Genomic DNA, 23846 nt, shown 5'->3' on the forward strand with positions numbered 1-23846 from the left:
ACTTGCTGTGACGTTGCAGATATCTGAAAAACCGCTACAAATGTGCGCGTGGACTGATTGTGATCTCGTAATGCATTTTCATGAAGATGCTTTGCCGTTGGAAGCTCACAGCTTCTGTATGCCACTTAAACATCAGTATGATACTTAGATTGTCAAGAGGTTGCGATCTACCTGTAATCATCTGAGTTTCCATATCGGCTCCTCAATATGCAATCAAGCCTCTCCGTCACAGCCATTACCTTCTAGCCATATGCTCAGTTTCAGCTGCTTACCGAAGCATTCGTGTTACAGTTACATAATGAATGTGGGCTTGGAGTGCAGATTCTCAGCTTTAATTTGAGGCTATTCGCTTCAAAATTGGAGAAAGTGTTAAGGAAATACAGCTAATTTAATATGAAGCTACCTTTTCCCCCCCAAGGAACCAAAAGGTAATTGAACAATTGACTCAAAAGCTTTTTTATGGACATGTGTGGGCTATTCCTTTGATGTGTCTTCATCAATTAAGCAACTAAAAGGGCTGGCATTTGCATCTGGAAGCTGCTACTGTGAAGCCACAGCATGGGGTCCGAGAGGCTCTCGGGCCGTTCTCAGTCTGCAGAAGTGAAACCAAGCCTTTAGAAACAGCTCTTTAGATGTGGCCAAAAAAACATACTGGTAAGCTGTAAGGGCAGCACTTATAAACAGGCATGAGTCTCTCATGGAAGCGACTGCATGGGCCCAGGAATCACTGTGCATGAACAGAGCTAACCACGACATCCACAAATCCAGGCTAAAGGCTCTGACATGCAAAAAATATGATCCAAAAGCACCACCATCCTATTACAACAGCATGGCTCCATAGTAGAAGACCCCGGGTGTCGAGTTGCTGACTAAAACCAGTTGTAGCAACATGAAATTAAAAATTTAAAAAAAGGAGATCAAGACCTACAGTAGGATCAGACGAGAATGGGACACAGTCCTCTCCTGTAAATCCAGCAGCTGGTCCGCTCAGTTCCCAGATGTTTGCAGACTGTTTGCCAGTAGAAGCGAGGATGCTACAGAGTGGTAAACATGGCCCTGTCACAACTTTTTATAATATGTGTTGTTGCCGTTAAAGTTGAAATGAGCCGGTGTTTTTTATGAAAGTGGGACATTTGATATGTTTTCTATGTTCTGGTATTGAGAAAATGTGAGTTTATGAGATTTGCACATTATTAAATTTAGCTTTTATTTACATTTTAACCACAATCCTCAGACCTCCAAGATCCTGACTGCACGTCGGTGGAAGCAGATGAAGGGTCTACGGATGATGAGTGGTTAACAAAAGGGCCTGGGGAGGGGAGGGACCAACAGCAGAGTTCACTGGGAACAGGAGAACCACCAAAAAAACTTAAAAGATGAAGAAATACAGCAGGAAAAGCAGAGACGGTGGCTGCAGTGGACACTTCATAGTTTTTAACACTCGGTTCCACTTCAGCTGTTTCTATGTTATAGCTTCGATTTCCTCCACGGTTGGCTGACAGACCAACAACAGCACAAGCAAGAGTGGCCCACACACATCGGCATACTTTGTACCCCGCCTGCACCTGGCAGAGAGGCCGTCCCTGTGCTACCTCTGCTGGACCATAAATTCCGCTTTACACAGCATGACAACTTTTTTGGAGCTGGGCTTGTACACAGAGCCCTGGGCAGCTTAACTCCATGAACCTGCTGCAGCTTTTTCTGCTAGCACTGGAACACGGACAACTGGGGTGTGATATCTGAAACTCCGAAACTCCGGCTTCAAGTTAAAAAGGAACACGGAGAGACGTGTGATCACGGCATGAGGCCCCTCAAACTGAAAACAGCAGCTTGGCTAAGCATCAGCAGAATACAGATAATTCTCGCTTGCTGTCCAGATACGTCTAAAACCCAACTACATATGTTACCATTCTTTCATTTTCCTGAGACGCCCACATTGAAACTCCTGATCAGGAGAGGGGTGTGTTATACAATGTGCTACGTCAAAACTGACAGTCTTGACCTTATTACACACACACAAAGGGACTGTGTGCAGTTGTGTTGTATTGAAAGCATTCGCAGCAGCTGCAGCAGCTAATGGCATGTTGTTATTCCACGCCATGCTTACGTCCCCTGCACAATGCTCATCCCGGCAACGGAGGTAGTCACAGATACAAAAGCCGTGACAGCACTTGCTGCGTCGAAAGCAAACACGGCTAATGAATCACCAACTCTCCTAAGCCTAATTAGGACCTAATTATTCAGTCTTTTTTTGTTTTTTTTGTACATTTTTAAATGACGTTAACCTTCCCTCATTTGTCTTTTCATAGAATTGCAACATCACTGCTGGCCTTAGTTACAGTAAATAACATTTCAGGAGGAATTTGTGCAGCCCACTAAAAGCTCGCACATCAACTTTCTTACTTATTTGTTTTGTTTTCGTTGTATTTCTGGGTTTTGGATTTGAAAGAACACTTGTGTTTAAAGCTGGTGGTAACTGCAGTTCGATATCACTGATTTGACTGGCAGTAAATGTACAGTTTTTGAGTTGAAATATTTAAAAGCAATAAATCCTCAGTATGTAATTTACCCATAATAGACTAACAGTGCTTGTTTTCCCAGTGTGCCACATCTATCAAACATCACAATGCAAATAAAGAAAAAGAAGAATCAGTAGCAAAAGCTTTGGATATATAAAGATTACAGCAGAATTAGAAGAGTATGTCGGGGACTGGGAGCTCAGGCTGTGGAGACTGATGTGCTGTTAAGGGTACATTTGTGTGAACATTTAATGGACCCCCTGCTGGTGTCCCCGTCGCACCCCATGTAAAAAAGCCTGAGCAAGCTTGACATCAAAAGCATTTGGGGGACTCTCCATCTATCTATAGTAGCACATTTTCCTCATCTCCCCGCCACCCCCTCCCCTCGCCACTCCTTTTTAAGCAAAAACAAATTTGGTGAATATTTCATGGGGTATATTGCCTCAGTTTCACAAGGAGAGTGGCACGCGATGACGACTGACAAGCCCCGCACGCCGGCGTCCGCTAGGAGACAGCCTTTCTTTTCGGTCTGCCTCCCCGACACTCCTACTTCTTCTTTTTTTCCTGCCTCACGTTTTCCTTCTGTCAGAGATACAACAGTTCTTTCAGCTGAGAGTCTGGCTCCTGATCATTTAGCTGTTTCTTTAAAATTTAGCATGACTACAGAACTTCTGCTGATCCATCTGACACTGTTAGCTAAAATGCCAACATATGGATAAAAATCTGTTTTTTTTTCCCTTCCCACAGGCTGAATCATTTATAGCACTAAATGATACGATTACCCGCCTTAAAGATTATAGAGAAACTTAACTGCTTCTTTCAGCAACTTACACATTTACATAAATGGCTACGTCATCAACCTTCACAGCCCCGTTTCTCCCTTCTGATTTCGAAAAAGCCGCACCGTTCTGTGAAATCAGAAACCATTAAATGATGCCTCTAGATTATCACATATATTGTTTCTTTTGGCTCTTACAAACTCCAGCACCAAGCTCTCAAAACCATATTTCTCAAGCTTCGCTGATCGCCGTTACTGTCATTGGAAGATACACTTCATTTCCCTTCCCAACTTTCATTTTCATGGAGGGATGAGGAAAAAGGCCGCCTTTCTAACGCCGCTTAGACAGTATGCACACTTTTCTCCGCTCCCAGCTCTCTGATTTAATAAACACCGTGCTTGTGCTTGACTTACAGTAGCTTTCCGCCTTGCCCCGCTCAGCGTGATGAGCAGCTGAATGGTGTCACAGTTAAAAGGGGTGGCTCTGTTGCTCTGTTGTGACAACATTCGTTTGATGTTGAAGTGGTAGTTCTTGGCTGCCATGTTCTCCCCTTCTGCTCTTTTACTTTCTTGTTCCTGTTCTGTCTGGATCTCATCGCTGTCACGCTTTTGAGGAGCCAACTGGCATGACCTGAAAGTGCGAGTGCGTCGCACAAGCTGCTGTTTTTCTCAGCGCTGATAGCCATCACCTTCTGATATATACGTGCAGAGAAATGCGGGTTTAACTAACCTTAATAGTCTGTGTTATCTCACCTGGAGTCTCTGGATTCTGCACCGTGTTTTTCTTTTTAATAGTTCATCGCAGTAGCTTGTACACTGTATGCCGACACTATGTGCCACTTCCCAGAAGGCATGACTCACACAGTAAAAGGTGCAAAATGCACATCTGGAATCGTAATATTTCTCTCTGTCAAAGATAATTTCATCTCATGCAAAAACACAACTTAACGTGTGATAATAAGAACGTTCTCTCCCAGTGAAAGAAGATTTTGTTAGCAAGTGCCATTAAAATTAATCAAAAGATTGACTCGTTAAAAAACCACCGTGACTCATTCTGTCACTATTCTCGCTGCGAGCTCGAGATACAGAAGAGCGAAAGCGCCAGCGGACACGTATGGGATCGGAAAAAGAAAACCACTTAGGGCGTCTGTGTCCTTTGTTTGAGCAGCGTCGCAGGGAGGGGTGGTGCGAGGAAGAGTGGAGAAGGCAACCGGGGGGAAGAAGGGAAAAGAGAAGAAGTTTTTTCACATCTGCCCAGCCTGAGGCCCAAAATATGTGGCGCTTTCCTCGTCACCGCGTCACCAGCCATCCGTTCTCGCCTGTCATTATTTTACCTCTCGCAGAGGACACACGCTGTCTCTCAGACACACATATGGACTCTTCCACCAGCACACACTGCCTGTGCTGCCTTGATCTACTCTTAAATTCTGCCAGCATCAGATCCTAAAATGTGGCCAAGTTAAACAGAATGAACGGAAAGACAGAGCACTTTAATATTTTTGGTGCGGGTAAAGAAGTTCAGTCATCATTAAACTGTAGAATCTAGACCAGACTTTTCATGTTTGATAACGGTCAGTGGCAATTCCTACTGACAGGAAATGACATGTTTTGAACTTTAATGCACTGATCTAAGCAGGTTGACCTGAGCCATCTAAAACTTGGTCAGGAAAGCTATAAGGAGGTTGGATTACTTATTCTTGAAAACAGTGAGTTTGCATCAAATAGCATGATTTCAATATTTTACCATAAAGCACAAAATTGCTGTAACTTTCAACAAATTTCACCTTTGCCTTACCTGAACACACCTATACACCAGTAGCCAGCAATAGTTAGACTACCACAAAACCGACAGGAGGCCTTTTATACTTTGATGAACCTCTCTTTATAGGTGCCATTCAATTCAATTCCATTATATTTATGTAGCGCCAAATCACAGCATCTTAGGGTGCTTCATATTATAAAGACACTACAGTACAGTTAAAACACCAACAATCAGACAACCCCCACGAGCAAGCGCTTAGTGACAGTGGGAAGGACAAACTCCCCTTTAACAGGAAGCAACCTCCGGCAGAACCAGCCATAGGGATAGGCAGCCATCTGCTTTGACTGGTATAAACAAAAAGCTTGCCAAAAGGTGGTGATGAAGAAACAATCAGTGCATCATGGGAAGCCCCCAGCAGCCTAGACCCATTGCAGCATAACTAAAGGCAGATACGGGATCACGTGATCCAACCCTAACTAGATGCTTTATCATAAAGAAGAGTCTTAAGCCTAACCTTGAAAGTAGAGAGGTTTACCACATCCACCTCAAAAGTGATTTAAATGAACTTCAGACCTTGACGATGCTTCTCTGTGAAAGTTGTGAATTTTCATTTCCACCTGGTGGAATGATGAATCACCATGAAAGAGGAAGTTATTGCTGAGGGGCCAAGAAAGCTTGAGAAGTTATGAAACTTGACACACACATCCGACGTGATGAAGACTTTCATATCTTATGGGTCGTGCTAGTGGATTTGGCAAATTGGTGCCACCCACAAAATTTCAGTAGCATCCCTGGTGCTGCGTTTAATCTAATCGTCAAATATTTGATCAAACTCAGCGCCACATAATGTCAACAGGGAATCAGCATCATTTAGGTTATGAACTGTGTATAAAATTAGCATTTTTGGTCCATGTATAATTTACAGCAACAGGACATCTGGTTACTGAGGGTTATGGTATGACACCCAGTGGGCACCGAAGTCATAAGGCAGCAGACTGAACAATAGTGTGAATCACGTGATTTCAGCAAATGTCACGATTGCAGCTTTTGCATTGAGTTCACTGTGCATAACTTGTTGGGTCAAAGTAAATGAAACGTGCTGATTTGATCTTCAGCTTTAAATGTGATACACAAATGTTTTCCATAGTAATTACAGAAACCAAACTAAATTCAGCGGGCATGATCTGCGAATTGTCATCTCAACAAATCTCCAGGCTTCTAGAGTCACCTTTGGATATAGTAAAGGATCTTTGCTGTATATCCTCATCCTTAGAGAAGAGGTTGCATTGGTTGTCATAGCCCAACCAGCAGAAATTTGGATTTGTTTTAAGACTGAAGCTACTTTCTCTAAGATTTGATTGCGCTTTTGATTTGACAAATCAGAAAATGCTCTATTTAGCAATCCATCTTCTTAGCTCATCTCACTGATGGACCACTGAGCTCGTACCATGGCTCATACCACCCACAATTCACAAGTCACTACTCTTAACACAGTTTAGTCAGCTAATGGATCTTCACCCAAACTGTGCTCAAGATTAAGATTGTTTCTTTTTATGCTTCACACAGGACGGTAATCTGTAAACTGTGATGTGCTGTGAGCCGACGTTCTTATTTTCTTCTTATGGTCCTTCTTTGTAAGACAACACATGAAAAACAACCGATTTTACCAGTAGAGTGCAATGACTTGAGTTCGGTTGGTCGGATGGTAAAATGGGTTTGCTGACTCTAAGTCGTGACAACGTCGATCCTCCTTTACTCCACACTGCTGATTCTACAAATGCCGCAGTCATGTTCACTTTGTGTTATCAACAGTGTCAAGAGGCAGAGGAGCTCTGCAAACACTGAGCCGTTGCCCCTCGGTTCCTGTGCAAAGATACACGTCGTGTCATAAACACTGCTGTCTCCACATTAATCCTAAACATGACTTCGGTACAGATGAAGCTGGTGTATTAAATTTCTCTAACAGCTTCCCTTTAAATCAACAGAAAGCTGTTGGGCTTTTATACTCGGTGAGTTGCGGCTTCACAGTCTGTGCAGTCTGTTATATTGGGCTTTGTGGCTATAACATATCCATCAAAACTTGGACCGAGGTGAAACTTTGACAATCTATCCATCAGCCACTCTGCTTCTCAGCCAGACAGTCAATGGCCAGCTGTAAATGATCCTGTAAGCCACTGGCTGTTAAAACGCTCTCACTGCTACATTTTACAAGAAATGTATACCCGGTAGGAAACAGAAGGAAGAATATTAAGCATTGAACCAATGCTGAGAGATGGGCAATCCCACAGATGTGCACCGAGCACACACACACACACACACGGTGAAGTCAAATAGACACAAAAGGATGTGAGAAAAAAAATCTTTATAATATGATACACTCACAGCGCACAAATGCTGCTGTGGGAATTCAGTGTAACACACACACATAGAGGGAGGCTCTGTCTCTCCTAGTTGGCTGTCATGAATATAGGTCTGCCAAACTGAGCAACAACAACAACCAAAAAAAAAAGAAAAGAAAAGAAAAGAAAAAACAGTGGAAGTATTACATAAGTTAGGTTCAAATCACAGAGAATCCTAACTCAGCGGTGCTGAGGCGGCTGTTTAAATTGCATCAGTTCCTCTGATGTAAATGTGTATAGCCTTCAACTCCCTCAGAGCTTTTAGTCATTTATTTTGATTAGGGCTGTATTTATAAGATAAGTCTCTTAAGTAAGTCGCCTGGGATAACGGGTTGGCGAGGATGGTGGTGGGGGAACAAAATGAAGTCTGTTTGATGATTATAAATTCCGAAATATCTGCTTGTCAATTAATTAGCTGCTTCCTGGGTATGTGTGCCCCTCTTTTCATTTACTGGGCCCAGCTCTCCGTGGACAAATACCCGCGATGCACCCATTGTATGTCTAAGCAGTTACACGCATCTCCAGCAGCTGGGGAGCGGAGAATAAAGATCCTTCAAAGGCAGACAGTTTTCAAGAGCAAGCCTCTGTTTTCTTGTGCCGGCTGATTTCTGAGAGCAGCGTATTTGGCTGCTTGAAGGCTTTACTCTGCCAGTGTCTCACTCTCAGACACAAACAACTGGAGAATGATGTGGATGTGAAGAGATAGGTAGAATGAGAAGACTGCACTTGAAGTGAAGCTTCCATCATTTCTGCCTGTGGTAGTACCACATTACGTGCAGGAAACTTGTCTTGTTGAGGTCTTTGTGGTTAGGCGAACCTTGACCATTGTCACGAAGATACTGTATCTATTTATAACTCCGCAATACTAGCTGGATTTTTAAATGAATGGAAAAGGATAAAGGATTGAAATATATTTTATATGTTCAATAAAAATAAAGCATACATGGATATATTCACTGGTCATCTAGACCAAGTTACTGACTAGCACAGTATGTTATGTTATTTACATTGCATACTGCATATTAGCAAGCTAGCATAAATTGTTTTTGTCCCCACATAATATTTAATTGTAGTAACTAGCCAGCATGTTTGGTATTGCGATTCTAAAATTTAAGCTCTCCTCACTTTTTGTATACTGAACCATTTTAAGAAATTAAATTCCAATTTATTTAGATAACACATTAAGGCATTAAGACCCTACAATAATACAGAGAAAACTGAAACAGTCAGGTGACCCATATGAGCAAGCATTTGGTGACAGTAGGAAGGAAAAACTTCCTTTCAACAGGAAGAAACCTCCGGCAGAACCAGGCTCTGGGAGGGGCAGACATCTGCTGAGAGAGGTTAGTGGTGAGGGGAGGGAGACAGGACAAAAGACACGCTGTGGGAGAGACCAAGAGATTAATAATAATTCATAATTAAATGCAGAGTGGTGCATAAACACACAGGGAGTGAAAAAAGGTGAACGAAGAAGAATTAATAATTTAAAGCAGCTAGTTTGTGTTTTCAACTGTTACTCTTTAGAAATTGCATTTGTATGCAACTAAAAACAACATAATAGTGCTTGAATTATGTTTTCTGTTAGCATAATGAGAAAACTTTAATGAGTAATCTGTTTAGTGAGCTGTAAATGTGTTGATAATAAATGCATCAGCTCCTGTGTCCTTGAAACACCGATGCACTTCATTGGGATTTGTAGATTGGGGATTTTTAGCACATCCAGTCAAATGACTGGTCCATCCATCGACCTGTCCGTCCAAAGTTCACAGTTATTGGTCAGACTTTAATCAAACGTGCACACAATGGTTACCTAATGGATGTTCAAAGTGTGCTCAACATCAGTGTTGCGTTTGTCATTTCATGGTGAGTTGGGTGAGCTACTACTTGGCTGACCTTGTGTTTTTTTTTTTTTTTTTTATCATTTCAGTTTTGTTTTTTGTATTTTTCCTTTTGTACTGGCATTTGTATGTTCACAGTTTGACAGCTCAGAGGCTTAAAAAAAGTAGGAAATGTTTGACCAGAACTGCAGTTTATCGAAAAGGTACTAGAGGCTGACTCTGAAAATGCACGATAAAATACCCAAAATATAGCATGGTAGAATAAATGGTTTTAATCCATCTGTTTTCAGGTTTGTTGACTGCTTATTAAGTTTAGCATCAGGGAATGGGTCCATATTGCCCATAGATGCTAATGCAGAAGTGTCTAAAATCCTCCCTGAATTCTGTCTAAAGGCCACCAGATGGTGATAGCTGTAGTTACAAAAATACTTCCGGTCCTATAGAAGTCGATGGTGAAACTGCTTTCTGAGTTGACACAAACCTGCTGAGTTTATGAAATCGGTCGATCATGTCAGGTCATTTAATCGAAAAGTTGTTTGAAGGATTGAAGGATTGATTGAATGAAGAATTATCTGTGGTGTGAAACGGCACACTCATTAGCTAACGAGTTGTCATCATAGTTGACATCATAGCACAATCAGCAGTTAGCCTAATATGCATGTGCTTGGACTGGACTGTGGGGGCGGGGCTTTAGCTATGCCAGACTAAACCTGTGCAGGGGAGAACATGCAAACTCCATGCAGAAAGGCCCTGCCAGTCAGAAGGTTCAAACCCAGAACCTGCTAGCGACAGTGAAGCTACAGTGCTAACTGTGCTAACACATTGCTAACCAGTGCAGGTGTTGCTCGTTGATGTTTGTGTCTATAGTGTCTATTGTATTTTTTTTCCTTTTTTAATAAATGTCCTGTTTGGAACATTCTTTAAATGCAAGTGAAAGGCTGCTGGTTCAATTCCAAACCTTCTTTTGGGAAGGGTGTCTGTGTAAAAGTCTGCTAAATCAAACATGTGGAGCTATCTGCTGCGGTAACAAAGGAGTAGCTGAAATGCAATAAGCAGGGATCTATGTCTTAAGCCTTACCTTGTTAACCAAGGTCACAAGCATTAGCAAATAATTTAGCACTCCAGCATATTCTCTGAATATGGTCACTTTTGGCTCTAACAAAAAAAAAAGATGGCAGTGGGATGAAAGCTGTTATCAAGGCTTCAAAATACAGGTTCCTGCGTCTGTCTATCCTGCTTTATGCTATCCCTGCTGATTTCTAACACATAAAATAGCATAATTTCAATCGAATAGGTTCAGTACAAATTCCCTGGCAGATTTGAAGATTTCAGAACCTGAGCTCACAAAGCTTCATGGGAGTAACGTTGTGTGTTGTTTCTTTAAAATGCTTGTCAAACAGAGTTACTCGGTGACATGTTCTCTTAAGGTTTTTTTCTTTTTTCCCTTTCTTGCATGACAATTTTCACATTTGTATTCAGTCCAATCTGTCAAAAATATTCGGAACTGCAAACACTGCATGCGATGTCACCGTGATCTTAAGCAGGTTTTTGTTCTCCTCAGAGGTGGTGAGTCACACTGCATTTGGCAACGCCTCTCACTCGCACAGTTGAGTTTACAGTCTGGTTTCCAGTGAAGGAAAAAAATGTGACAGCATGCAGCATGCGACAAGTCATCAAATCAGACCTATATTTCCTCCGTCCCATATGTGGGAATCTTGTCATATTTAGTCCTCCTCAACATCATGATAGCTCCAGAAAGAGTGCATGTTTTGCAAAATGTTCTTTTTAATACAGAATGCCTACAAGCATCAACAACAGAATACAGCTCGACTGAAATAATCCACGTTTCCTAACCTCAGGTAGATTCCCAGCTACAGATAAACATAAATATTTTGAGATTTCATATTTTTCATATGTTTTGCTGCCACAGCTTAATACTCCAAAAATATTTATTCTGGGAGGGATTAGGCGATTACTGTATCTAAACCTACCTTGCGTGAGGTGAGGCTCCTCGACGCGGTTTGAATCTTTAGAAATGAACGTGGCATCTTTTAAAAGAAAATTAAAGACCCAAAATAGTTTTGGCTTTTTCCTGTTTTTCCCCTGCGATCTGAAAGCAAACACTTGCATCCAGACATGTTGTCTTTCATCATTAAACTGTCTTGCAGAGGCTCCCGGGAGCCTCTTTCAGCACAGAGACGAACCATGTATTTTAAAACAAGTGTCTCCTCTCTCTGGTGGGAGGTGTATATTAGAGTCATGGACCTGAGTTGAAATGTTCTTAAAAAAGAAAAAAAAATAGCTTCTCATGTCTTACACACGCACACATCCACGGGCGCCTTTGTTGTCGCTTTATACATTAACGCAGGTGATACCCAAGGTCTCACAAGTGTGCAGATCTTTGACCTTGTTTTCTCTCCCCTCTCTGCTTCCATTATGTGCTTGTAGATCAAAGACACGCAGGGTGCTCCAGGCAGTCTTTCCAGTGAAGATCCTCACTTAAAGGCAGCTGACAGAGGTGAGTTATTAAACCTTACCACTGCTCTAGTGACCTCGCCCCTTCCCCTCACAATTTAAAACCCCTCTTTTAAAGATTCACCACAAAGTAGCCACAAGATAATGTTCGTAGCAAGCCTCTCAGTGCTGCACATGCTTATGAGTTGATTTCTCAGAATACATTAATCTCTTTTTCTGTTAGATTTTTACCCTCCACACAAGAGCTGACAGGTTTGTTGGCCTATTTTAATTAATGCGATACTATTTTAACAATGTATCCACAATGGATCAACTACAGGGTGTGTGTAATTGCATTGTGTTTAGAGGATTTGCACAGCTTCCCTGAAATTAAGGTGCAATCATAGATACTTGTTCATGGTAAAAAGGGCTCGACTAACAGAGAGGAGACACTTTTCAGACAACTGGATCACTTACAAATAAGTCAAATTAAAATTGACCTGAATAAGCATTCATTTAACCCTAGAACACTATCGCTATAAATCGTAACACCATTACTAACGCCGGGTGGTTTTTACCCAATATAATATACCCAAAAAGTACTTGGCATCAAAATATATCAAAATCTGACAACACATGACAAATTGGAGTGGTCTTCTTTTATTTTCAACTGTGCCATGTCTAACTAAATGAAGAAGAAGTGTCATGGGGGGGGGGCCTAAAAATGCTCTAAAATTACAGAAAAATTAGGAATTCGACAATAAAAAACAAATCCTAAACAAAAAAATAATGACACTGGAAAGTTGGTCTTTGGTCCACCCATTCCTGGGACATTTGAGCACAGTCTCGACACACGAACAGCTGCAGGAGAATGACCAGTCATGAGGAAATGACCAGTTGACTAAAATATTTTTTTCATCATATGAATTCCCCTGGAAATCACCACTTTGTGATATTTTGTCATAATCACTGCACTAAATAAGTATGACATGCAAATTCCAGGCCCACTCTTACTTACCTATTCCTTACATGCAGTAAATAGACGCAGGGTAGTAATGGCGTGGACACACTTCCTGTCCACTCCTGCAGGGCAGTCAGCGCACCTCCCTAAGGGGCTACTGCTTACTGCTGCCACTGGTCTGGCCTCACCTGCAAGTGTGCCGCGGTAGGGATGTCAAGCACGCTACAGATCAGGACTTGAGATGCGGCAAGATCACCTGATTTTATACACTAACACTATCACTGGGTGAAATCCACCCAAAACCTACTTCATCCTCTATCACTATTGCCGGGTAAAAATCGTCCGAACACATGCCTGTAGGAGAAAGTGGGCTTTGGGTTAGGGAAACACCCACGCCTTCAAAGATGTCAAAGACAATGCTGAAGCTACACAAGGACCCATGACACAGACAAACAAAACATATTGAAAATCAAATATATTTGCTCGGGTGAAAATCACCCGGCGATAGTGTCCTAGGGTTAAAAAAATATTATTTTTTTTCACTATATATTTTTGACTAAACATTAAAATAAATTGCCTAAACAATGAGATGAATAATACACATGTACTGTAGCCACATAAATAAAGTAATTATGCTCAAATTTATGTCAAGTATATTAAAATGTGTTTCAACAGTGCATATAATAAAAGCCTGCACTTTGCACTTGTTTTTACAGCGCTACACACTTGTTAAAGTACATTTAAAAACTAAGCATTTAAAAAAGATCATGGTGTGCTCTGGAAAATTCATAATAACCACATTCTTCAAAGACAAAAATATATATTTTTTTCTGTTTGGTTGTGATTTTCTTGGAAGTCAAATGTGTGCTGCACGCGTTTCAGCAGCTTTAACCGAAATCGGTCCATGTCTGTAGCCGAAAACGTCACGATTGGTACGTTTTATAAATGGTAATAGAATCTGTGGCTGAAAAAATTAGGCCGACGTGGAAGTGCCAAAAATAAAAAAAAACAGGCGCTTAAAGTCGGCTCCAAAAATGAGTCAACTCCCACTCTTGACGCTCTTGTTAAAATTGCCGACTTCAGAGCAGAAGTCAGGATGTTTGTGCCCTGGTAGAAAAAAAGGGTTGTGCTGTCTGTATCTAATTGTCAACTTCATAACAGCTCGATAGGAGCACACAAACCTTCAACAGCATTTTAATCAGACAAAACACAAAAACGCGGGATCACCAATCGCAAACTTCCACCAGGGGTGAGAGTGTAACATTACAGCAGTGATGCACAGCCAATTAAAATCCTTCTAAAGCTGAACCAGGTGTGGGAGTCCAAATAGCGTCAGAACTAAGCCCCCAATATTTATCAGTTTTATGTCAAACACTGCAAACAGCGAGGAGCACACAACAGCAGCGATCGCAGACAATACAAATGCACCTCACAAGACAAACAAGGCCTTCATTTACATCATTGTATTTAGTGGACTGTAAGCAGTAACTCCACAAAGCTTCATATATGGAGAATAACACGTCTGTCACATCTTTGTATACAAAGAAGGAAGTGATCAGTTTCAGAGGCTTGTAGTATAGATGAGTTACTAATAAGGAAGCCCAGATAATGTCTGGTAATGATGTAGTTAATATTGCCTGTGTCTATGACATAATTGCGCTTTGCTAACCCATCCTGCAAACATCTTTTTGCTCTACCAATTTAAAATAAACTTGTGGTTAATTCTACTAACACCCTCCACAGGAGTGAAATTTTAGTTTAAATTTAATTAATATCTTCACACTAATTAGCAGGTATCTGTGTCTGTGTGGTGCATCTTGTTAATAAAGCTAAGAGGCATTATGTGATAACAGCATGGACTCCAATATGGTTTAAAAAAAAACAATCATAGCATAGGTCTGAGTGTCTTACACAGCGCCCCCAACAGGACAGATAAATAGGTGACAGCAATGTGGGTCCTGCCATCATTTATATACAGTACAGAATATGCATTTATATATTATGTTACTGTATGTAACATATTTATTTTATTTAAATAAAAAATCCAGGTTACCTTTAACAATATCTGTGTTACAATTTAATTATTTCAGTGGTTATTTTGCACTTTATCTAAAATCTTTGCACTGTTAGCTGTGCTGTGGACTCTTTTCAAACACATCACATATTGTTGAGGCAAATCTAGCTATCCAGAACGCCTTATTGCCTGAACAGGGGTATTATGGCACTCCCAGAAGCTATTTTCTGAAAATAACAAACAGGTAATCCATGCATGCAAGAGCTTTGTTTACTATATCTCTTGCAACTATTACTTTGACCACAGTTTCAAACCAATCTAAGAGAGAATCTAGTGCATCTAGTCTATCCTCCTCCCCCCCTTTACACTGCCAGCATATTATCCTGCTCCAGCTGCAGAGAAGAGACAGGCCAGAATATTTATGGCCAGTATAAAAATTGTGTGCATTCCCAGTCACCTACACCCCGTGATTTACAGTGCATTTGACAAACACACTGAATAAAAGAAAAAAGGGGGGAAAAAAAGGAGTGTTCAATTTGTATAGGAGTTTAGAGCGTGTCTGTTGTGCATGCTCCCGACGGATTCTGCTGTTAGTACGTGTGTGCGCGCATGTGTCGTACCGGCTACGTACGACACATCTCCCGCTGCGTGAGAACATGTCGATCTGTCTGCCCGCGTTCCTGCGCGTGTATCTGTATGCCTGTGTGTATCCTTAATGTGTGTGTGTGTGCGCGCACGTACAAGAGCGAGCACCGAATCCGCCTGCTCTGAAACACCAGCAACAGATAACAGATGGTCCCCCTGCATTAGAAGTGTTTTATTTCCCTGCGGAAGCCAGATATGTCAAAAATAAGCATGTGCAACATTAGTCATTTGGAATATTCATGCCCCTGCCGTCCGATGGTTTCCTTTTCACAGCCAAAATACCACCAGCCCAATTCTCCCAAGGAAGTGAGAGGAATTAGGGGGAGAAATAAAAAAGCAGCCATCAGCTGAACCGATTGAGGTGGGTGTTGGACCTACATGTGGTTTAATGGAAGGTTTCTTTTTTTTCTTCCCTCGTGGTCGCTTCTTCAGCATGCCAGGGCTGTAATTAAAAAGGGGTTACAGTCTGTAGATGTGTTCATATGAAGAACCTCATTCACCCAGGCCCATTAGACACAGTTTTGTGAATATGCACACATGTCCATATGCTGGTCTGGCTGCACACACACACACACACACACACACACACACACACACACACACACACACACACACACACACACACACACGAAATAGTGATTTGCTCCCACATTAAACAGCCTAATCCAGCGGATTAGACTTCTTTTGCATTCCTTCGTTGCCTTCCTTCACGGACTCGTCTTTGGGAGTCGCCTCCTCTCCACTACTGTCCTTATCTTCCCATTTCTCTTCTCCACCTCCATCTCCAACTGTAGCTTCAGCCTCTTTAATCTCCACCTCCTCTCCTCCCTGGCTTTCTAGCCCCATCTCACACCACTAAGCGTGGCTCCCATCCTTCTCCTTGGTGGCAGACATGGGCATGAATCATTATCAGCCCTGATTAACCATACACGTAGTTGGCAGTCTGGGCCCCACCGGGGGCCAATGGCATGATTTTCCTTCCGCCGAAAACATGAATTTTGAGCAGCACTTTCTTACTCGCCACGGTCCCTCATGATCAGGGTTAATTCGTGGCAGCATGCGTGAATGGCGTAGAGAGGAGGCAGAAGAGAAGGAGGAGGAAAAGCTACCAAACAGTAGTGCACCGCTTATCTCAGAAATGAAATATAATTTATTCAGGAATATGCAAATCCAACAATCACTCTGCCTTGTTTACCGAAGGGACCTGCTGATTCAGAGTCTGAAAGAGAGCGAGAGAAACAATCCGAACCACAGACGCCAACATACAGTGGATGCACAAAGGCAGCCAACAGCCAGTCATTTTACCGGTTTTCTTTAGATTTAGAAAATTAGGGATGTCGGGCGATTTCTTGGTTCTTTCATAGCTGCTAAAACCATTAAATGTGTTCTGGTGAGGCTGGCTTGTTTACAGAGGAACTGAATATGTGCATTCTGCTCTGTGACATATACAGCATGAACTCAAAATACCCAGGTTACCATCATTTCCCAAGTTTTATTAGGAAATACATACAGTTTTAGTGTTGTTCTGTATCTATAGGCGAGAATACTGGGAACTATAAGCTGGCATATGGTCACATATAACCTTGATTACTTTTTGATTTGAGGTACGTCAAGATTTTTACAATTTTTTACAGTTCTACTGTTTTAGATATTTACAGTGCTTAACAAATCCATTAGATCACCACCCAATGTAAGCTTTGAGCCACCGGTGACCTAAATTAGAAATGACTAATATCTGTTTCTGTAACGGTTAACCCACCAGTATGTCCACGCTCTTTAATCAAAATGATAGTTTTATTGCTAAAATATTGTTACTGTTGTTAACTTATAGAAAAGGAGAAAAAAATGTTTTATTATTTTACTATTATTATTATGATGTCAAATCACAGTTATTTGCTTGAATTTCTAAATTTGTTTTGGTGGTTGAACATTATACTTGATTAATTTCTTAATTTTAGTGAGCGACCGATGATTTGGTCATAAATTCTTGAATTCAGTCATTTTAAATTTTAAACATTTTTGACTTTTATCACAGGTGTATTAATACATTCATTAAGTGCTTTTCTCCAAACCAGGCCATTATTCACCATTTCTACCCGGGACAAAAACCCTCCACAAACCACTGATCTCTGTGAACGATGTTACAAAAATGTACTTTTGCCTAATTAAAGCTGAATATGAGAATAACTAAAGGCTATAAATCTATGAGTCAGTCATGTTTTTAAACCTGTTTTACAAATTCCTCCAAATCTACCAAATTCATTGCAACAGAACAGGAGAAAAACAAATCCAGCATCTGTTTTGAGCCGTAGTAATAGTAGGTGGCCTCTTCTGTGAGTGTGCTATGCTTGACAACCTTCCAGAAAATGGCACCAGATTTGTTTTTTTACAATAAATACCACAACCGGGAGCTTTAGGGGGACTGAGCTTAAACAGGTGAGATATTTGGCTATTTTTATCAAGAAGAAACTTTTTAATAAAGTATATTCAAGAAAGTCAAAGGAGCTTGCAAAGAAAAGCGCCTGGACTTCTTTAAGTTACTTGAAGACGTTTCACCTCTCATCCGAGAAGCTTCTTCAGTTCTAAGGTCAAATGGTGGAGAGTCCCAGATATAAACCTAGTGGGACCTATCTGGGACTCTCCACCATTTGACCTTAGAACTGAAGAAGCTTCTCGGATGAGAGGTGAAACGTCTTCAAGTAACTTAAAGAAGTCCAGGCGCTTTTCTTTGCAAGCTCCTTTGACTACGATGACCTGGATGACTGAGAACCTTCACAGATATATTCAAGAAAATGTTATTGCTTTGTCATTTGTGGCCAAACCTCAAATATTTGTCCTGGCTCTACTATTAGAGCATAGCACAGATGTATTACAATAATACCGATAGTTAAACTAATGCCCGTTGGATGGTAAACTATGCGTCATTTAGACGCTTTCACAACCTACTCAGGGGATTTAATTAGCATCTTACATTTGCTTTTGCAATGCGCAGCCATTGTTTTCATTATGTTCTCGGTTACAGCCATGTCTCCTATCACTGAGACGTATTTATCCATTTAATTTTCTGTTCTTAGGGGATTTGTTTGTTTTATGTAATTCATTGGTAGGTGCGGACGTATTCCAGGGGGTTTCAAACTGAGAGCGTTCGATAAGTAGGTTATATGCTGTGTTGCTATATTAATATAACAAAGTAAGGAAGTAGACGGTCTGTCTAAACGCTGGCGTAGAATAGAAAAGTAGAATAGGTTGTTTTTGAATCTGTTCATTTATAATGGGAATACTGCGTGAGCGCTTTTTTTTTATCTGACGCTAAGATGGGAAGCAGTTAGATCTTAAAACAATTAATTTTTTTATTGGTAACTAAGCAGTACACTGTCTAATGTGTCACATGCAATTTGGCTCTTCATCATCGCTGGATTGTAGAAATGGGTGCGAGTCGCAGCCATTTCCGCCCTGCCTGCTGAGAGTCCAATTAGCATGGTTGTATTGATTTTTCTGCACTGCATTTCATGTACTTTTCCACGTAGGTCCCTACAGCTAGTATGAATGTATGGGAGACAACAATTATCCCCTATAACAGAATCTCTGAGGCCACAGAAAAGGGAGCAGAGCTCAGAAAATTGATCTCTTCAGGCTTGCGGAGCTGTAAAGTGGATGAGCAGACAAAAGCCACCACAACTGGTGATATCTTAAAGCTACAGTATGCAAGTTTTTCTTGTCGAACTTTGTAGTTATATTTCCAGGTTGTTCTGACTTTGACGCTGAGAAATGAGACCTGTATCAGAGACAATGGTTGTGCAAAATCCTTTAACATTTTACATAAACCACAGGATGTTTCATGTTGTTTATGTCAGCGGTCCCCAACCTTTTTTGCGCCACGGACCGGTTTATGTCTGACAATATTTTCACGGACCGGCCTTTAAGGTGTCGCGGATAAATACAGCAAAATAAAACCACTACCGGTACCAAAAAAAAGAGAAGATTTAATGATAAAAACCATTAAAAAATAACAATAAAAACCCTGAAAACCATTAATTTCACACCTGAGCCCGGTACCAAACGACTCACGGACTGGTGGCCTTGGGGGTTGGAGACCCAGGGGTTGGAGACCCGGGGGTTGGAGACCGCTGGTTTATGTAATCTAATGGACTGATGCTTATGTAGCACATCATTTATTGTATGCACATCATTTATTGTATGCACACACTCACATGCCGATGGATCCACTGGGATCAGTTTTGGGACGCTTTGATTTGTTGACTAAACCTCTCTAATTGATTGATGGCCCACCTGTTTTGTTTCAGCTCAGTGTGCGACTCCTCATGAAGTTTTGCTGCTGTTCTCTGCTCTCTGTTTCACCTCGTCTGTGTCTTTTGCTCTTCCTCTGCTCCAACGTGTTGACGGGAACTCATTAAGATACTCTAGCTGAAAGTTTCCCAACTAATCCAGAGCACCTTCTCTGGTACTTGACCTCTTGGTTTACAAATTAAGCAGTAAATGCACACATCGTAACAGTGTGGACAATCATATGTCTCCTTCCACGTGGCTGCTAAACCTGTCAGTAAGAGAATGAGGGCTGCCGGCACGATCATAGGCATAGGCATTATTTTTATGGGAATAGCACTAGTATAGAATTTAGAGACACAGATGAGAATTTAGGGGTTTAATCAATCCCAGAAGAAGAACTTTAGTCTTTTTAAGACATTTGCACTTCTGAGTCTTAGGGTATTAGATCAGATTGGCTACACCTTCAGGGATTTTTACACGTGTGCCTGTGAACTATGAAGAACTTGCTAAAAAAAGAGAGAGAGAAAAGACCGAGAAATATAATCAGGTGTTGAACAGAGAATCCAGAGGCTTATCTGCCTTCTCTTAAACTTAGATGAGCAGAAATCCTTGTGCGTATCTTCTACAAGTAATTCAGAAAATTGTGAGTGGGCAGTCCCCATGTGTATTCTTTATAATTTTCTGATTTATAAAAGAGTTTTTAGTTTCTTGCAATTTTTAAAGCTTCAACACAAAACCACAGACATGCTTTATTGATTTTTTTTTTTCCAGCAAGAAGTGCTGTCTAGGCTTCTCAGGGATATCTTTAGAAGCAGCACTTTCCTCTTATATGCACAGTATATCATGGTTATGTAATGTGTAAAGAGATATCGCTGTGCAAATATGCATTTCACATACGTGTGTACACAGTTAGTGAGTGCCACACTGCTACTGTTGCCCATTTGCTTCATTTTTTGATAGAGGAAGTCCTGCGACACATTTTTATTGTCTGAGTTGTAAGCAAGCAGCTATACCTTCATATTTTACATGCTATTCATGTCCCTTCTTCATCCTGCAGTTTGAATGACTAAAAGAATTTCGTTGTTTCTCGGTTGTGTCATGTCAACAATGTGATATTAATCGGCTGAAGTTATACATCCACCACCGTGCTATTTTTGCCACACGCACACACTCGCACGTTGCCCGAGAGGTCAGCAGCATAACAGGGTTCTTACTAGGTCGAATTGCTCGGAGGCAGAAGTTAATTTCCAACTCAACAGAGATAAATGGCTTTGTTTTGACCTCCCTTGTTCGCTGGCACAACAAAGACTCTTTGCTATTCTAGGAGAAAAGTACTGTAAATACCTGTAATTTAAAAGTGGCAGTTCATTATTTGGAGTATGAAATGATTTGATTTGGTAGCAGCGATTACCTGGATTTGGTATTGTGTGTCTTTCTGCTAAGCTTAGATAAATTTATATATATTTTTGTTTGTCTGAAATCATTTTCTTCAGTTTTCGGTACAATTTTGAACGATCACGGAGCAACAGAAGAACAAAGGAAAAAAGCTTATTACTATTAACAGCATCGCAGTTCTGTTTGGGGACTGCAAGTGCCTAAGGAGGGTAGATAACTGAATATGCTAATGACAGCATGTTATAATAGAGCAGATAAATACATTGCTTGATCATTTTCTTATAATGTTGTGCTTTTTTTCCGGAAAGGCTCGTTAAGAAGATACTTTTGAGCAATATACATGCATTTCAGTTTAAATATTGTCATTACTGTAGATTATCAGATTGCATGCATCCATACTTAGATTTGCTATTTTTAGTGCACTCGTTTCACTCTCAGGTACGGCTACATTGAGTGCTATGAGAGTACCTGGATGCAGGCAAAAAATTTGAGAGCTAAACACTTCTCTGTTCTGTTCACCGTGTTGTACATGCAGCAGAAAAAGCGGCACCATCAGACTATTTCATTTATCTAATTTCAGGACAATACATCATCAGCACTAGCTAGCTAGCTAGCAGTAGCAGATTTGCAGTTGAAACCTCATATTGACTATGATGTAAAGTGATTCAGTGGTTATGCATTTAAGTTAATATGTTTGTTCCAAAGCACAACATGTTGCAAATGTTCGCAAATTGCAGTAGCCATCAATACAAGCACACTCATTCATTATAAATGTCTCTTTTATTAAGTGCCCTAATTACTGTGTTCAGTTTGAGACAGTGCTACCTTTCCAAACATATGCACTACCCAAGTAAGGTCACAGTGGACTAAATGAAAATGCACTAAAATAAGTAACCAAACTGAGACATACTGGCCATCGTTGCTTAGCTATTATTAGGCACTTCTATAAGGGAGGGGTTTACTGATAGATCAATTTAATAAAGTAGCGTAATTGAGATTTCAGATGCACGCAAACTCATGTCAAACCTTTGTGGACTCAATCTACTCCCTTCACTTTGATCTATTCAGTCAAGATTATCCCCCTCCAAAACGGTCTCGTCTCCCCGTGTGCAAGATATAATTGAGGTTGTTACATTGTTATATTGATTTGTTCAATTGAGATGGGTTCCCAGTATCTTTGTACGTGTGGTTTATATGAAATTGTAACATAATTTTTGGTTTTTCCTCGTTTCTGGCTGTCAGCATTTCTGCTCAACATTGTGTTGAAATATGTTTAGAAATCTGTCGAGGTCTGGTAATCTGGTAAGGTTTAGTTTAAGTTTATGTATATATATAAAATGTATTAGTCCACCACCAAATGTAAGGTTTATGCCACAGCTACCTTAAATTAGCAGTACTGGTAATTTAATTATGTATGTATGTATATATGCATGTAGTACTTACTGTTACTATGGATGCCTGAAATGCATGCTACATTTAAAACAAAGGGTGCACATATTGTAAATGACTGTTGTGCTCTCAATTATCACCTTGCATTCTCCCTCACTGCCCACCACACTGCTTTAGCACTTATTAGGGGCACATACTTGAGGCTCAGCCACACAGTTCACCCTCAGCCCACATTTTGCTGGTAATGAGCTTGACGGAGGAGACAGAAGAAGACACAAATAGATCATTGAGTGGTGACCCTGCTGAATGCCAGCGTGGTGGCTTGTATTGATTTGTACTCTGAAAATATGGCAAAGATGAAACGATACACATTTTTAATTATCATGTGACCTTACTTCCTATTATTTCTGGAAGATTTTGTTGCTGCATAACTGGCGTCTGTTTCTTTGTTGGGTTTTGATGATCTGTTTAACTCAGTCAGCAAAAGCATTGCATTGGAAGGCACCTTTTCATTCATGATGTCACATCATTATATGAATTGCCCAGCTTGAACATGAAACAACAACAACAGGCTTTCTTTTGCTCTTCTGCCAGTTTCCGTTCTGTTATTTATAATGTAAAAGCGAGTGCATACCCTTTTGTCACAGCAGCTAGTATACTGCATGGCACTGCATGCAAACACCCTTACTTCTATTCCTGCCATACAGGCAGCCAAACGCCACAGCAGCTCATAATGTTTGGTCATTTAAACTGACACTGAAAATAACCTCCCTGAAATATTACTGCTTGGCGACTGCTGCACTTTAGCGACAAACAATAGTTAAGCTAATGAGTGCTAACATTGGCTATCGTACATAGAAAAGAAAGCAGCAAGACTGCATATTTGAAAAACAGGAACAATTTTTAGCTTCTGTTTTTTTGTGTTTCCTCATTTGTTGATTAACGAATTAAGGTTGACAGCCATAATTAGTTGGATAACAGTGTAAGGCACCTGGTCTCTAGGCGGCTAGTGAAAAATGTGTATTTCCCAGTTGGCTAGCGAGTGGTTGCTAGAGATTGCTTGCTGTTGCTAGGTGAAACTGGGTGCAACGATGTAAATAGGCTGCACTGAAAATCTTTAGTTTGCGTTTGGTCACGAGCCCATAGTTTGCATTGGAATACGGCGTAAACACTCGCCAACTGCCTGCTAAGCGGTAGAGAAACTGTAAAGAGTGTGACATAAACCACAAAAGGCTACTGCTCCTGTTCAAAGTAACCATGTCGATTTCAGTGATACGGCAAATCTTTTACTTTGAAAGTTGCTTCCAGTTTGCATCACACCTTTTCAGGTTTCACTGCTGCTCAGTCTAGCTAACAAGCAATTGTAGAGAGGTTAGCATCCTCCTAGGGCTGTGCAATATGACCA

The 23846-nt window shown here is 40.8% G+C and overlaps 1 protein-coding gene across 2 annotated transcripts in view; it reads left to right on the plus strand.

Moving 5' to 3' along the window:
* LOC102197824 (glucosidase 2 subunit beta-like) overlaps positions 1–23846 on the plus strand; it is a 161475-nt gene that overhangs the window by 58126 nt on the left and 79503 nt on the right. For both annotated transcript variants that reach the window (XM_005750377.2, XM_005750379.1), the window contains exon 10: positions 11745–11814. In XM_005750377.2, the coding sequence (XP_005750434.1) occupies positions 11745–11814 (70 nt within the window). The remainder of the gene's footprint in view (positions 1–11744; positions 11815–23846) is intronic.

The sequence above is a fragment of the Pundamilia nyererei genome, unplaced genomic scaffold, assembly GCF_000239375.1.
Source record: "Pundamilia nyererei isolate P.nyererei 1_Seehausen unplaced genomic scaffold, PunNye1.0 scaffold00271, whole genome shotgun sequence".
NCBI classification, from domain to species: domain Eukaryota; kingdom Metazoa; phylum Chordata; class Actinopteri; order Cichliformes; family Cichlidae; genus Pundamilia; species Pundamilia nyererei.